The sequence below is a fragment of the Guyanagaster necrorhizus genome (genome assembly GCF_019112545.1).
Source record: "Guyanagaster necrorhizus MCA 3950 unplaced genomic scaffold BT62scaffold_38, whole genome shotgun sequence".
In the NCBI taxonomy this organism is placed as follows: domain Eukaryota; kingdom Fungi; phylum Basidiomycota; class Agaricomycetes; order Agaricales; family Physalacriaceae; genus Guyanagaster; species Guyanagaster necrorhizus.
Genome location: NW_025064917.1, coordinates 214,963 through 227,599, shown reverse-complemented (window position 1 = coordinate 227,599; position 12,637 = coordinate 214,963). Strand labels below are relative to the sequence as shown.

General features: G+C 47.7%; 6 protein-coding genes across 6 annotated transcripts; 3 read left to right on the top strand and 3 right to left on the bottom strand.

Moving 5' to 3' along the window:
• Positions 1 to 276: 276 nt before the first annotated feature.
• BT62DRAFT_997187 (uncharacterized protein) lies at positions 277 to 1,452 on the top strand (the record flags this gene model as incomplete). The annotated part of the gene is made up of 6 exons (XM_043190635.1): positions 277 to 310; positions 396 to 602; positions 839 to 892; positions 952 to 1,029; positions 1,077 to 1,158; positions 1,181 to 1,452. Exons 2-6 carry the CDS (start codon positions 543 to 545, stop codon positions 1,450 to 1,452), a joined length of 546 nt encoding a protein of 181 aa, XP_043034883.1. The 5' UTR covers positions 277 to 310; positions 396 to 542.
• Positions 1,453 to 1,739: 287 nt separating this feature from the next.
• Positions 1,740 to 2,915, top strand: BT62DRAFT_982794 (uncharacterized protein; the record flags this gene model as incomplete). Its single annotated transcript, XM_043189720.1, has 4 exons — positions 1,740 to 1,911; positions 1,959 to 1,978; positions 2,037 to 2,238; positions 2,284 to 2,915. 4 exons carry the CDS (start codon positions 1,740 to 1,742, stop codon positions 2,913 to 2,915), a joined length of 1,026 nt encoding a protein of 341 aa, XP_043034882.1.
• Positions 2,916 to 3,408: 493 nt separating this feature from the next.
• Positions 3,409 to 5,676, top strand: BT62DRAFT_485810 (auxin efflux carrier). The gene is made up of 9 exons (XM_043181132.1): positions 3,409 to 3,479; positions 3,538 to 3,612; positions 3,667 to 3,754; positions 3,811 to 3,883; positions 3,967 to 4,107; positions 4,157 to 4,260; positions 4,309 to 5,207; positions 5,266 to 5,299; positions 5,348 to 5,676. Exons 2-9 carry the CDS (start codon positions 3,560 to 3,562, stop codon positions 5,477 to 5,479), a joined length of 1,524 nt encoding a protein of 507 aa, XP_043034881.1. The 5' UTR covers positions 3,409 to 3,479; positions 3,538 to 3,559; the 3' UTR covers positions 5,480 to 5,676.
• On the bottom strand, positions 5,572 to 7,064 carry BT62DRAFT_1011634 (TauD-domain-containing protein; the record flags this gene model as incomplete). Its single annotated transcript, XM_043177814.1, has 9 exons — positions 5,572 to 5,676; positions 5,735 to 5,926; positions 5,980 to 6,153; positions 6,209 to 6,259; positions 6,313 to 6,395; positions 6,448 to 6,515; positions 6,570 to 6,807; positions 6,859 to 6,937; positions 6,990 to 7,064. The coding sequence occupies 9 exons, from the start codon at positions 7,062 to 7,064 to the stop codon at positions 5,572 to 5,574; spliced, it is 1,065 nt and encodes a 354-aa protein (XP_043034880.1).
• Positions 7,065 to 9,015: 1,951 nt separating this feature from the next.
• BT62DRAFT_937149 (fungal hydrophobin) lies at positions 9,016 to 9,614 on the bottom strand. The gene is made up of 4 exons (XM_043187256.1): positions 9,450 to 9,614; positions 9,319 to 9,389; positions 9,176 to 9,263; positions 9,016 to 9,124 (listed from the first exon to the last, which is right to left on the bottom strand). The coding sequence occupies exons 1-4, from the start codon at positions 9,558 to 9,560 to the stop codon at positions 9,077 to 9,079; spliced, it is 318 nt and encodes a 105-aa protein (XP_043034879.1). The 5' UTR covers positions 9,561 to 9,614; the 3' UTR covers positions 9,016 to 9,076.
• Positions 9,615 to 10,983: 1,369 nt separating this feature from the next.
• BT62DRAFT_937147 (hydrophobin) lies at positions 10,984 to 11,713 on the bottom strand. Its single transcript, XM_043187255.1, has 4 exons — positions 11,447 to 11,713; positions 11,316 to 11,386; positions 11,173 to 11,260; positions 10,984 to 11,118 (listed from the first exon to the last, which is right to left on the bottom strand). Exons 1-4 carry the CDS (start codon positions 11,579 to 11,581, stop codon positions 11,071 to 11,073), a joined length of 342 nt encoding a protein of 113 aa, XP_043034878.1. The 5' UTR covers positions 11,582 to 11,713; the 3' UTR covers positions 10,984 to 11,070.
• Between the last annotated feature and the right edge of the window lie 924 nt (positions 11,714 to 12,637).

The following is a 12,637-nucleotide window of genomic DNA, read 5'->3' as shown; positions in this document are numbered from 1 at the left end:
AGGACCGGCAACAAGCAGAACGTTAGATTGTCTCCATCATGCATCACCAACGAGCCCCGGGGCTACCTGAAGACCCTCAGGCAGTCAATAAATGCTTGATCTTGCCAGCTCTACCGGGCCTATGTATCGTTCTCCGGACTTTCGAGATGTGTATGTCGGAGTCAAAATAGATCTTGGAATGAAACGCGTTCCCTTAGGATCACCCTGGCTTAAATTCCTTTGCGGTTGACGCGTCTGTGGCGTGGGAATGCAGCTTTTTTCTTCCGACTTCCGCTATCAAAGGACCCGTTATGCACGACCTACTTTGCAGGTATCCCGAATGTTAACCTTTCGACTTCTCTATGCTGCCCTGATCGGCTCATCCATCAAAAATATCACGCTAACCGAACGATTAGGCCGCCCCAGTCGAAAGCTCGTAATGGAAGCTTTCAGTTCGTAGTAGTCTACTGAAGCCATTGATCTTGAGCGTTTGGATCCTAGACGCCACGCCATCCACCTGCATCAATGTCCATGTACACGCGAGTGTATGTATTGAACCACATATGACAGGACCAGGCGGCCCAGTGTCAATGGCCATCGCAAGAATCAGGAGAGGAAAGATGGTAAGAAGGGGACGAGAGAACATGATTTAATTCGGAGGACTAGGCATGCAGATACTTGACCCTCCAAAGTGTATAGACTGCATGAAATGCCAGCTAGCCAAAATCAGGTTTGAGAACATGCGCAACTGCAGTCGCAGAATGATACCAGGTCCGAGTCTGTTAATCCTATTGAACCATGATTCGTGTCATTTTTTTGTGTTTGACGTAGAGCGTTCGTGACACTGTTGTACGCGCAGTATCTTTTGGGAATGGCCAGTTCCTCGCTGGTAATGTACCAGCAGCAGGGCCAGGTGTGCCGCATACCAACAGTTTGATTTCTCTGCGTTGATTATCGTTATCGTTCACAAAGGCGGTGGACCATCCTCGGACGTTCAAGAACTCTGAAGGTCTGACTATGCGCTGCCTTAATCAAACGGCCTTTCTTGAGGTATGCTGACGGTGGTTGACTCCCAAGTACTCGCTGACGGCGAACAGGATCCTCTGGTTTCTGACGGCCTCTACGTCAATGGCCATTCGGGTCCTGACCGTGTCATTTTCGCTACTAACAGCGAGTACTGTACGTATGTACCTACTTTTAGCTATTACAATTCTGTCTTCGAGGTGGCAGGCGACAGCTGAAGCATGGATGACCTATCTTCCGGATTCAAGGGAAAGGTACTGGCGTCAGGAATTCGAATCAGTGAGCCAAAACGCGTTTCTCAAGCACCAGCCGAGCCCTCCTCCCGGGCCGCCATCAGCATGTATCTTCCATTGTGCTTCAAAGGGCCGTGGGTCGCGGAACGGATGCTGCGATTGGAAACGCAATAAGGGAGATACAAAAGGGAAACTAGTAGTTGAGGAGGACCAATGAGTCTCTGAAGGAAGAAATAGGCTGTCAATGAGACTACCTTGAAGAAGCTGGACCGTCTTCAAGCAAACATCATACACATGGATTCGATTTTAAGGACAATGCGACGAGTAAAAAATAGGAATACGAAACAACGGGTTGTACGTAGCAGGCTGTCTGTACGTTAGTATTGTAATGAGTACGATTCAAAATTCAAATTTTGGTAGAGTTGGGATTTGTAATTGTCAATAGTAGTCGGTCCGGAGGTCCGTACGACGTCAGCGAAAGAGTTCTCTTGATTGACGACAACGATGAGCAAGGTCATTGCGCTCACTATATTTGCGTCCTATTTTCTTTTTATTTTCTATCTCTTTGGACTTATCCTCAAGGATTTCTTTCGGACTACGTCTCGCACGATCTCAGCCAACAAAGTCTCGGTTTTTACTGCTCTGACCATCGTGTCTTTCGGCCATACGTGGTTTTGTAGGTCGCACCTTTTCCAACATGTACAGATCTCTGAATGTGTCCAGATATGTTCAAATTTATGTCGGCAAGTGTTTCTCGACTACAATGGGGTCCGGGTCATCGATCCCATCTCATTGAAATAGTGGAGTTTTTCGGATTACGAGCGCACATCTTTGCATGCAGAAGCAAAATCCTTGTTGAACCGAATTTCATCCTGGCTCGTGGATACCAAGCTTTTTGAGCAGGCTTGGGCTGCCGTATCCTTTGGCTCAATGAATTGGTGGTGGAGCGAACAGTTGTGTTTGTTTACGGGGGGATTCTGGACGGTCTTCGTCTTCCATGAAAGTATGTCATATTGATGATCACTGCAACTCTTAGCTAATGATCCAGGTCGGCGATATGGCATAAAAAACGCTTGGTCGTACATGCTTCTGGGTCAGGTCGTTGCAATCTCCGTGGCTGCCAACCTTTTCCATCTTGCCATTCTATTGTCACCGCAATATTCGAAACCGAAACCGGGAGGGGCTGGGCTAGCACCGTCTATCCTATGGATCCCGGTCCTTTGTTCTCTTTTGAATGTTTTCATCAGTCCCTTCACGAATGACGTAACTTTCTTGCCGAATCTTCTTACCATGCACGCTGTGCTTATGCTACCGCTTCTCTTGCCGCCTGCTAGAGACTTGTTCTCAATCTCATACTCATCACTTTATTCGACGATATTGGTTTCTGCCGCAGTCATGCGACTGAAGACAACTTACCTTGCTATATCTGATGACAACTTCCTTTCTTTCCTAGCATCTGCATTCGAGACGTTACACTCTCATCCCGCTCAATCTTCCATTGGGTATGATATTGTATGGACCACTATCTCGTTTGCGGCGTGGGCGAGGTTTGGCATAAAACATGAGGCGTCGGTTTTCTCCCTGGTCTCCGCGCCAATTGTGTCCGTGGGTGTTATTGCTCCCTATGTCATGCGTTTGACAGCAGGACGAGAACAAAGTTTCATAACGGCAGTTCCTTAGGCAATTTCACCTATCTCTTTCTGATCATGATAAGGTGCTAACGATGTCCCAACAGAATGTAACTCATTTAAATAATGTAACCCAAGGATTTCCTTTACCAACGTTAATACTCGCGCACGAGCTTTTGAGTTCTTCGCACAAGCTTTGCTTCATCGACAAAGCAGAGGCATGTGTTGACCCTAGAAACGTTTTAGATTGATGGGACATCTATTATCCCGGGCTCCTGAAGTAAAACCGCTAGCCCGTGGAGAAAAGTATGATGATGCCCATTATACAGGTTTCCTCTCCGCGTGCTCACTTGCACATAGTCATTGGGACAGCAGTAAAGAAACGGCTTGAAAGAATGCACTTCAAGTTATATAATTCTAGGACATGATCTATGCGCTGGGGCTCTTGGCATGTCAGAAGACCATCGTCGGTCCGGTATGGAGTTCTTCGGAACTTTCCCGAAACTTACAAGTTACCTTGGGGCGTATGAAATTTTCAAATCTTGTCTTTTCATTTTACGACCCCGCACGCCTCTCTTTTATGTACAGATCAGACTGCGCTTTGCCTATATAGCGGGTGCGTGAACTTCATCGCATTCCTAATTCCTGCCTCATTGGTCAGCCTCGCTGTGCAGACTCGTTCTTTGCAAGCAAGCCATGGTTTCAGCAGGCGCATTGGTATGGATTTCGCTCCGTCCTCTTTTGCGGCTGTAGGTCACTCCTGTCACTGACTTTCTTCCCTGTCGTTCTGACTGCTCTCGCAGTGTTATGTGTGTTACGGGAGGATATGCTATCACCAAGGCAGATATATTTCCGCGCGTAGCTGCCCAAGGAGCAGGACAGATAGCTTTGGTGAGTCACTACGATTCATGAGCACAATAAATCTAATGTTATCCATCCGTCATCAGAATATCACAATACCTTGCCTTATGTTTTCGAAGATGGTACCAGCCTTCACGTCGGACAATATCGGCGCCTTAGGTGTGCTGGCTGCCCATAATTGACTTGGCAATATTGTGCCATTCCAACCCCTCACACTCACCGCACGTTCATCTGCATTTTAGGACCTCTCCTCTTGATATGTGTCATCTATCAAGCTTTGAGCGTGGGAATAGCTTGGTTGACTAAACAGTTTTTTTGGGTTCCCCATCGATTTCGATATGGGATTTTAGTGGCCGGTGGTTGGGCGAACTATGGTGATATACGTGAGGTCTTTCCAATGTTTTGGTTTTCCCTCTCTGACGGTGAGTTTAGCGACTGCGGTCATCATGAGCATCACAGGCGCTTCGCCGTTCAATGGGGATTCCGATCAGAACCTGTCTGTCGCGTACATTTCAGTGTTTATCCTCTACTACATGGTCGGTCAATACCTTTTTCAGTAGTGCCATTTCTAATGGAACGCTCAGATGACCTTCTTTCCTATGGGAGGAAACAAGGTGATTGCTTGGGATTTCAAAGGTCCTGACGTAGAACCCGAAGAAGTCAAGGAGAGTGTTCGTCTCAGGCGACAGTTTATCTTTCGTGGTTGGCCCCGTGCTCTACGACAAGCACTGCTTTGTCGCTGCCAAGCGCATGATGAACCGGACGCTGAGAACCAGACTGATGAGAAGATGCCAAGCAAGACCGATCTAGCCGCTGATGACGACAACGATATCCACCATCATCCTCGTCATGGTCGACACGTCTCTTTCAGTGAAGAAACCTCTTCGACTGCAGTCCTGACTGATGTAGATTTTACTTCTGCGCCACCGACGGAAAAACTTCACTCTCCTCAACCATCTCAGACCGCTACGCAGACCTTACCGTACGACGGGTGCGGTTCACGACCCTTGACACCCATAGCAGAAGATCATCCCCCAAGTCCATCTCCCGTGCGACGCCGATGGCAAAAATTCTGTATCACCGCACGGGGGGTCCTCAAATCTCTCCTCACTCCCGCGTCGATCACCATCCTCATTTCGTTCCCTATCGCCCTCATTAAACCGCTCAAAGCCCTGTTCGTCGAGGTCGACGGATACTACATGCCCTCTGCTCCCGATGGAGAGCCCCCGCTGGCATTTGTCACGGATTTTGCAGAATTCATGGGCGCCGCGTCGGTGCCGCTGGGTCTTATCTGCTTAGGCTCCGCTCTGGCGAGGTTGAATGTTCCGAGGAGTCAGTGGCCGCATTTGCCGTTGGGTGCTATTTTCTCGTTGGCGGTTGGGAGGATGTTGCTCATGCCTGTGTTTGGCGTTTTGGTCTGTGAGGGTCTGGTGAATGCTGGTGTAATCTCCAGAGATGATAAGGTCTTGCGGTTCGTTTGCATGTAGGTTTATTTAGTTCTTAGTTTATTTTGCAGACGCTGATGAAGGACGACGTAATAGCTTATTTTCTTGTCTACCCACCGCGACTACCCAGGTATATTTATGTTTTCTGCGCAGTTATCTCAGCTAACCTCTGTGATAGGTGTTTGTAACACAAGTATACAGTGGAACCGGAAGCGCAGAACACTTGTCTGCTTTCCTGATCCCCCAATACATCCTAATGTTCCTTTCCATGACCGCTCTTTCTGCATACACCTTGCAAATGTTGTTTTGACCAAATTGGCCCTATAGAGTTCTAGACAAATTGAAGGCAACTGTACGAATACATTGCAACGATACATTCGTGTAATATACATCTTTTTCATATCAGGCAGGAATAGGCACCTCAGCTTGGGGAGTAAGCCTGACCGCGTGCCTCCTGAGGGCTGTGTCGAAGTCATCTGTCGCCGAGTGGACGGTGAGCCGGTTATCCTGGGCATCCATCAAATATCAGCGGCACGTAAAATCAATGGAGGAGGGTAGGACTCACCCAAACGACGACCGTTCCAGGTTTATACGTCGCTCTCACTTGGAAATCGGAGCCCTTCGCAATATGATCAAAGAGGAACTTGAGCAGATACTCAGATTCTTCTGCTTTGTATCCCACAATGCGCTTGGTGAAACCCTGGTTTACATACAGAGCTTTCTCTCCTGTTACTGGGTGTTCCCGGACGAGGGGATGCTAATAATGCCCGTTCAGACGTTAAGGCATAGACCAACAGGACATGAACCAACCTCGTTCTCTACAGGCTCCCGGCGAACAGGTCCTCCTCGCTGTCGAGAATGTTCGGCTTGAGGAACAGCTGTATGCACAGCCCGTAGACCTTCAAGTCGTTTCTTAAATTCGGGAGACAGACGATTGTACGCCTCGACCTGGGACGTGAAGAGTGTGTCTCCACCACTTTCGGGCTGAAATAGATGAAGTCAGTGAATTTGTCAGACGCAGAAGCCAGAAGCTGTTGACCTGGTCCAGAATGAAGAAGATCGTGGTACCTGGAGGTTGGCGCTCGTACGACTGCGGAGATAAGAATATTTAGCAACTTAGTGGATGAGGAAGATAGCACATACAATGTCAGAGTGCCAACTCGTTTTGTTGATGCGGTCTTCTCCAAGGTATTCACGGAATCCAGCGTGATCAATGTCCCTGTAGACTACAATTTGTTCAAATCTTAGGACCACGATAAAGCTCTACGGGTCTCTCACCGACATGGAACTCTGGATAACCCTTTACATTTCCCGACGTAGGATGTCTCTGAATCGGACCAAAATGCCTGCAGAAAAGGATGATCAGCATATCGCAAATTGTATCAGTAGACATAGCGCACTTGGCAATCTCAATCTGCCGTTCTGGAGTGAGATCTTTGAAGTCCTGGTCGCGGAAGAGAAGGAGCTTTCGCTCAGCCGTGAATAAAGCAAGCTCGTCCAGACCCTCCTTCGTCAGCTCAGAGATCTGAATGCCCGTGACCTCCGTTCCGATATATGGGCTGAGAGTCTTGGTACTCGTGTTGGGCCCAAGAAGATGACGTTTGGCACGGTCAGCACGGGATCCGGGGTCGATGTGCTCTGCCGGATCCGTCAGTCAAGTGGGCGGTGGGCCGTAGACACTTAGATTACCAAAGACTTGGGTTGGAGGAAACTTCTCATCGCTGTCCCAGTATGGTAGATAGAAGGGATAACTGGCTCCTGGTGCAATCTACATGGACGGTGAGGATGCAGGAGAGTAGCAGAGCATAAGCAAAACGCACTGTCTGTTTGATGGTAGATTTCTTGGGGGTGGGGATTTCTTCAGCCTTGGATAGCTCTGCTACGGAGGGCGACATCTTAAAGTGAGAGCTTGGATGTAAAGGTGGCCATCTGACTGGTCCTTTTATGAGATATCCGGAGATAAGCTTCGACACCACTAGCATGCGATATTTCTACAGGTCGACGTCATCGAAAGACTGAGGGACATTGCAGAATGATTGCGTTCAATGGCGCGAGCACGCAGCTTCAATACATCCAAAATAAGTTCAGGTCACAAGTCTCCAACATAACTAAGCACCTTCAGGATCTAGAGCATGATCCAAGGTAGGGTCATTAACGAAAACTGCTCCCAAGATAGGTTTTACTAATGCCGAGATTGTTGCAAGAAAGTTGAGGTCCTTTCTGGATATATGCATTCCTTTGTGATCCCCCACAGCACCTTGAGGAACGATGTCAACGGTTGAACCGCCGGCCAGCATGCTAAAACTGTATCCGCGTTTGCAGAATGCCTGATCTACATATAGATAGTCAAGTAAAGTGTAATTCCGGAGGGTTTGCATTTCACACCGTGTGAGTAGTACAACCAATTCAAATGCACTCTCGCAGAAACAGAATTTCTCGATAGGAAAGCCAACGGAGCTTGTACTCAAGTCTCCTTCTATTCCTTCTTCGAGTCACGATGCGAGGGTGTCGGACTCAAACGAGTTTTTAGAAAAAAACGCAACTCTTGTGCAGCAGGGCAGACGTTCCTATGTATCGAGTTAAAAAGATACCGTAAGAGCTTGTAGGACCAAAACAAAACCTTAGTCCACCCTAGTTATATCCTTCAGAAAATCAGTCGCCGGGATTATTTCAGTTTGGTAAAACCGGAAGGAACTATCGAGAGTCTGTCGACGGTCGATGGTTGACTGCACATAGTGGACGGCTCAGGAGGTATGTGGACATTGTCGAATGGGCTGATGGCAGGGCAGGTCGTGCGGCAGATCGATGGTCGTTGGCAAACAGTGGCGGGATTTGCCGCCGCATTCCATTACTTGACTATACTAGATCTCTAATATTTTCTCTATATTGGAGGTGTCTTCAGCATCTTCAGGCCATCCCAATGCCGTATGAAGCATGTATGAATCGGGGCCGATGCTGAGTACAGCACTGAGTCCGGGATTTAGTGCGTCAAGGAGCTGCTTGAATCGTGGACTGGAATTCATTTGCACCTCCCAGGGACAGACAATATTGTATTCTCAGGGAATTCCTGTATAAAATACTTCAATTAACCTCATCATTACCGTCTACTACATGTGTCGTTGACTTCGGGCATTCAATGCAACTACGACAATAATCGCTACCTCAAGGGAAACCACGATGCTCTTCTAAAGCCCAAGTGCAGCTCAGGCTACTAACTCTGTTCTGTAACACCTTGTCTAGTCTAACTTTCCAGAAGCGGCCGGAAACGAAGTGTAGGACAAGACTTGAATGCAGCACTGCGAGGTATCGTCACCATGGTCATGAGTAGGCCAGGGAAGGGCAGTAGAGCAGCTTGGATAACACCGCTGAGAAGAAGAGCACCACGCCAGCTAGTGAAACCAGGAACGTTGATGCGAGGATAGGAGCTCCAGGGTTAGAATTACGCCAGAGTTGATCTCTTTATTCGTGCGCTAGTCTTCAGTCAGGCATCAGGCGTCGTTAATGGCTTCCGCTCTAGCACAGAGGTAGCTTTGTGACTTGTCATGGGTCGTCGCCTTCATCTTGCCAGTCACCTTCACATTTCGGTGCTCGGCTGCACTAATTTCCAACAATGCGTGTACGGTCGATTCTGGTGTAATTCAATTGTCCCGACGACTGTACGGGTTTGATTGTGGAACTGCCTTCGGAATCGCTCATCTTTCCATGGCTGTGACGTTAATGACGTCTCTGAATATTGGCTGGTCTTCACTTCTCACTTCTCATAAAAGTTGATATTACTATGAATTAGTCTTTAACTAGGGTGACACTGCTTCTTCATCGGAAATCTTACTTCTCACTGAATACTTAGGCATTATGAATACGGACGCAACAGATCATATTTTTGCAGTACTTGGGAGAATAAATTAGCTCAAACACCAACGTTGACGGGGTTACAGCCTAGAACAACAGCTCCGTTCTACCAAGATGGTTTGTCAGTCGTTCGTTTCACGGTGTCACATCCACTCACGTAGTTGTTACCTGTGCAGCAGGCAGCCTGGCTAGAGCATTGATTGCTTCCAACACCAATGACGGTGATGGGGTCGCAAGTGAGCCCACTGTGGACAACGAGTTAGCGATGGATGTAAACCGCCATCAGACATGGACACCTACACAGGGACGGTAATATCGCCAACGTTGACACCGACGTCGGCTAGGGCGGTTTGGACAGCTTTGGATGAAGGCTATCGATTGGTCGGTCAGTGCGACGTCTTCACTTCAAAAAAGAATGTCATGAATCTCACGTCCTGAACGGAGTTACAGCACTGGAGAGTGCCGGAGGAACAGCTGTTGGCGACCGCAAGGAGAGGCAAGGCCAGGGCGGTGAGGGTGAAGGCAGAGAGACGAGCGAACATCGTGAGCTAGCTGGGTAAGTTAACAACTGAGAGTTGATGATCCTTGCCTCTCAATTTACCATCTTTTATACCCTCTAGCTCGCGCCGTCACTGCATATAGGACCGTTGGAGCATGAATGCCGCGTACTGTTACGCGACATCCATCGTTTGCGGACGGCGTTAAAGACGTGGCCGTTGTGCTAGCGAAGACGAAAATATGGCAGCGCGCGACGTCATATCCGCAGCGATGCGTGTGATTTCTTCTCTTCGGGCTCAGCATCATTGTACTAGCTCGCCATTTTCAGGCAAGATAAATATGATGGATCTCTAAGTGAGGTAAAAACACGCTTCAATCTCAAGTTTAATATTAATACGTAATAACCGCTATTTCTTAGGCTCCATAGCATGTCAGGCTTGACAGTTGAAAGCTTGATAGACTCTTATTCGGCGAAGCATCGTTGAGCGTAAGGCATAAGTTTACCTTTGTCCCCTGATTCATCAACCCTTATCTTGTCTCGAGTTGGGCGAGGGAACCAATGAGACGCGTCTGGCTTACTGGCTCAGTTCGCACCGGTCGTGTTCACGGCGCCCATATTTGCCGTGTTCGCTTTGTTCATTCCTATGATTTCATATACACAGGCACTAACTGACGGGGTACTTACTAATCATTTTTGGGCTTTGGCCGATAAGATATATCGTTTGTTTTCTGATAGGATCTTCACTCAATTTATTGTTTGCCAACAAAATGGTAGGATTGTGGTCTTGACGCAACTCGTGACCCTGTGAAAGGATGGTAGAACGGTTTACTTCAGATTCCGGATCTCCGAACACACCGCTAGACGTCCAATGTCCACTCACACACAGTCGCCTATAACTAATTTAGCGTGTGCCAAGACTTTTCATCCCTCGACGACAAATACTGATGCCCGAGCTGACGGGAAGAGGCAAAACTTCTAGCAATAGGAGTTCAAGCGTCACGATTCGACAGGTAGCAGCGTATCGGGCATTGGAAAAATCCGATTTTCGATGCCGCGATACGAAGAGATGTATAAGCTCTTTCCTTGTATGTCGGATAGCTTCTAACCTTTTCTGCAGTTCTCGAATCCTCATCCTGCGTCTGGAGCCATGGAGGAAGCAGAAGGAGCGAACGTAAACAGCAAAAGAATCTTCCACTAGTATAATGTACTTCGCTTCACTAACCGTATCAATCACACCACACGAGAACTATTGTAAGGAGCTTGATTGTTTCTTCTGGAGGATTCGGTAAAGTCTCTGTAAAGCAGCGATCTTGTCTGCCGCCAAGTCTCGATCTCGCTCAAGGCCTTAAATAATGTTGTGCTCAGTATCGACTGTATTTTCGTTTATCGATAGTCTCGTACTGGAACCTCCAATCAAGGTAATACTGTTATCTGGATTGTCGGGCATCTCACTTACGATTCAGGCATTTCTTAATCATTTCTCAACTATAAATTCCGACCCCAAAGATCATATTTCAAAGTACCCAGAGACAAGGTAAGGAGAAAAAACTGGTTCAAACGCCGACGTTGACGGGGATACAGCCAAGAACAGCAAGTCCGTTCTATCGAGATGGTTATTGTCAGTTTTTCCCATTACGGTAACGCTCCCTACTCACATAGTTCTCCCCTGTGCAACAGGCAGCCTGGCTGGAGCATTGATTGCTTCCAACACCAATGACGGTGATGGGGTCGCAAGTGAGCCCACTGTGGACAACGAGTTAGCGATGGATGTAAACCGCCATCAGACATGGACACCTACACAGGGACGGTAATATCGCCAACGTCGACACCGACGTCGGCTAGGACGGTTTGGACAGCGTTGGATGAAGGCTATCGATTGGTCGGTCAGTGCGACGTCTTCACTTCAAAAAAGAATGTCATGAATCTTACGTCTTGGACAGAGCTGCAGCACTCTAGGGTGCCCGAAGTGCATCCTGAGCTTCCGCCGCGAGGAAGCACGGTGGCGGACGCAAAGATCGGGAGAGCCAGGAGGGTGAAGGAGAACGCAGAGAGGCGAGCAAACATCATGAAGTAAGTGGAATAATTGTGAGTGGTCTCTGGATTGACGACTTTCCTTCCGTTCTTATACGATCTAAGGCTTCCATTATTTCCACCGAAGTGTCTGCTGTTCCGAACAAAATAAAAAAACATCTAGCCCGACGTGCGCAAGTCTTGTACCGCCGTACTATTCGGCGTCTGAAGAATGGAATTTTCACGGCCTTACAGCTGCGCAAGCGCTGATATGACGCCAATGAAACTGACTGCTCTATTCTCGTTCAGGAGGTGCGTTTAATGAACCTAGAAATGACATGGGAGTCACGGAACCGAATATCAATTGGTTCTTTCGCTGTTTGTGAGAAAGTCCTTGAACACAGAAATAAATTGTACCGGAGCTGAATATTGGCAGCATCAAATTTTGAGTGAACAACCGGCTTCAATATTCAATCGACTCGCAATATTTCTCGCGTGTTCTCGTGTCTCACTGCTTAACATTTGACCGACGGTTTGTTGTCCATATAGTCCAAGATAATTGTCTCTTGAATCCTAACGGGGCAAGGACTCCGTTCAAAGAATAAATGATTGGAGAATGGCGTACAATCATACGACTATGAATTTTCCTCACAGAGGAGAGTCAGGACAAGACGTTGATAGTTATGATAGCTGTATCCACGTAATGGCGTCTACACAGTTGAATGATCATGTACACGATGGGCCTCCGGACCCAAAAGAAATTTCAGATATTTTCAATGCTCAATGCATTTTCATTTTTTTGTCATTTAACCGTACGACTAAATACAATTATTATCCCTACTTCAATACAACTTCGAGTCGAAGATCACATTCCGGTACCGGACCAAGATCGTGAATGATGAGGAAGAGGGAAAAGAACGGTACGACTTCGGCGGCCTGCAATTGCGGAGCCGAAGTGATTATCCGGCAACCGGCAGCGTTCGCTCTCGCATCTCGAGAGGTCGATACCATGACCGGTTTAGTCGTAGTTATAAGTAATAGCTAGCTCAGGACTGAATCTCCGCATTCCGGAGATGTCACAGAAGTCAGACTTGTTCAGTGCTTTGGGAT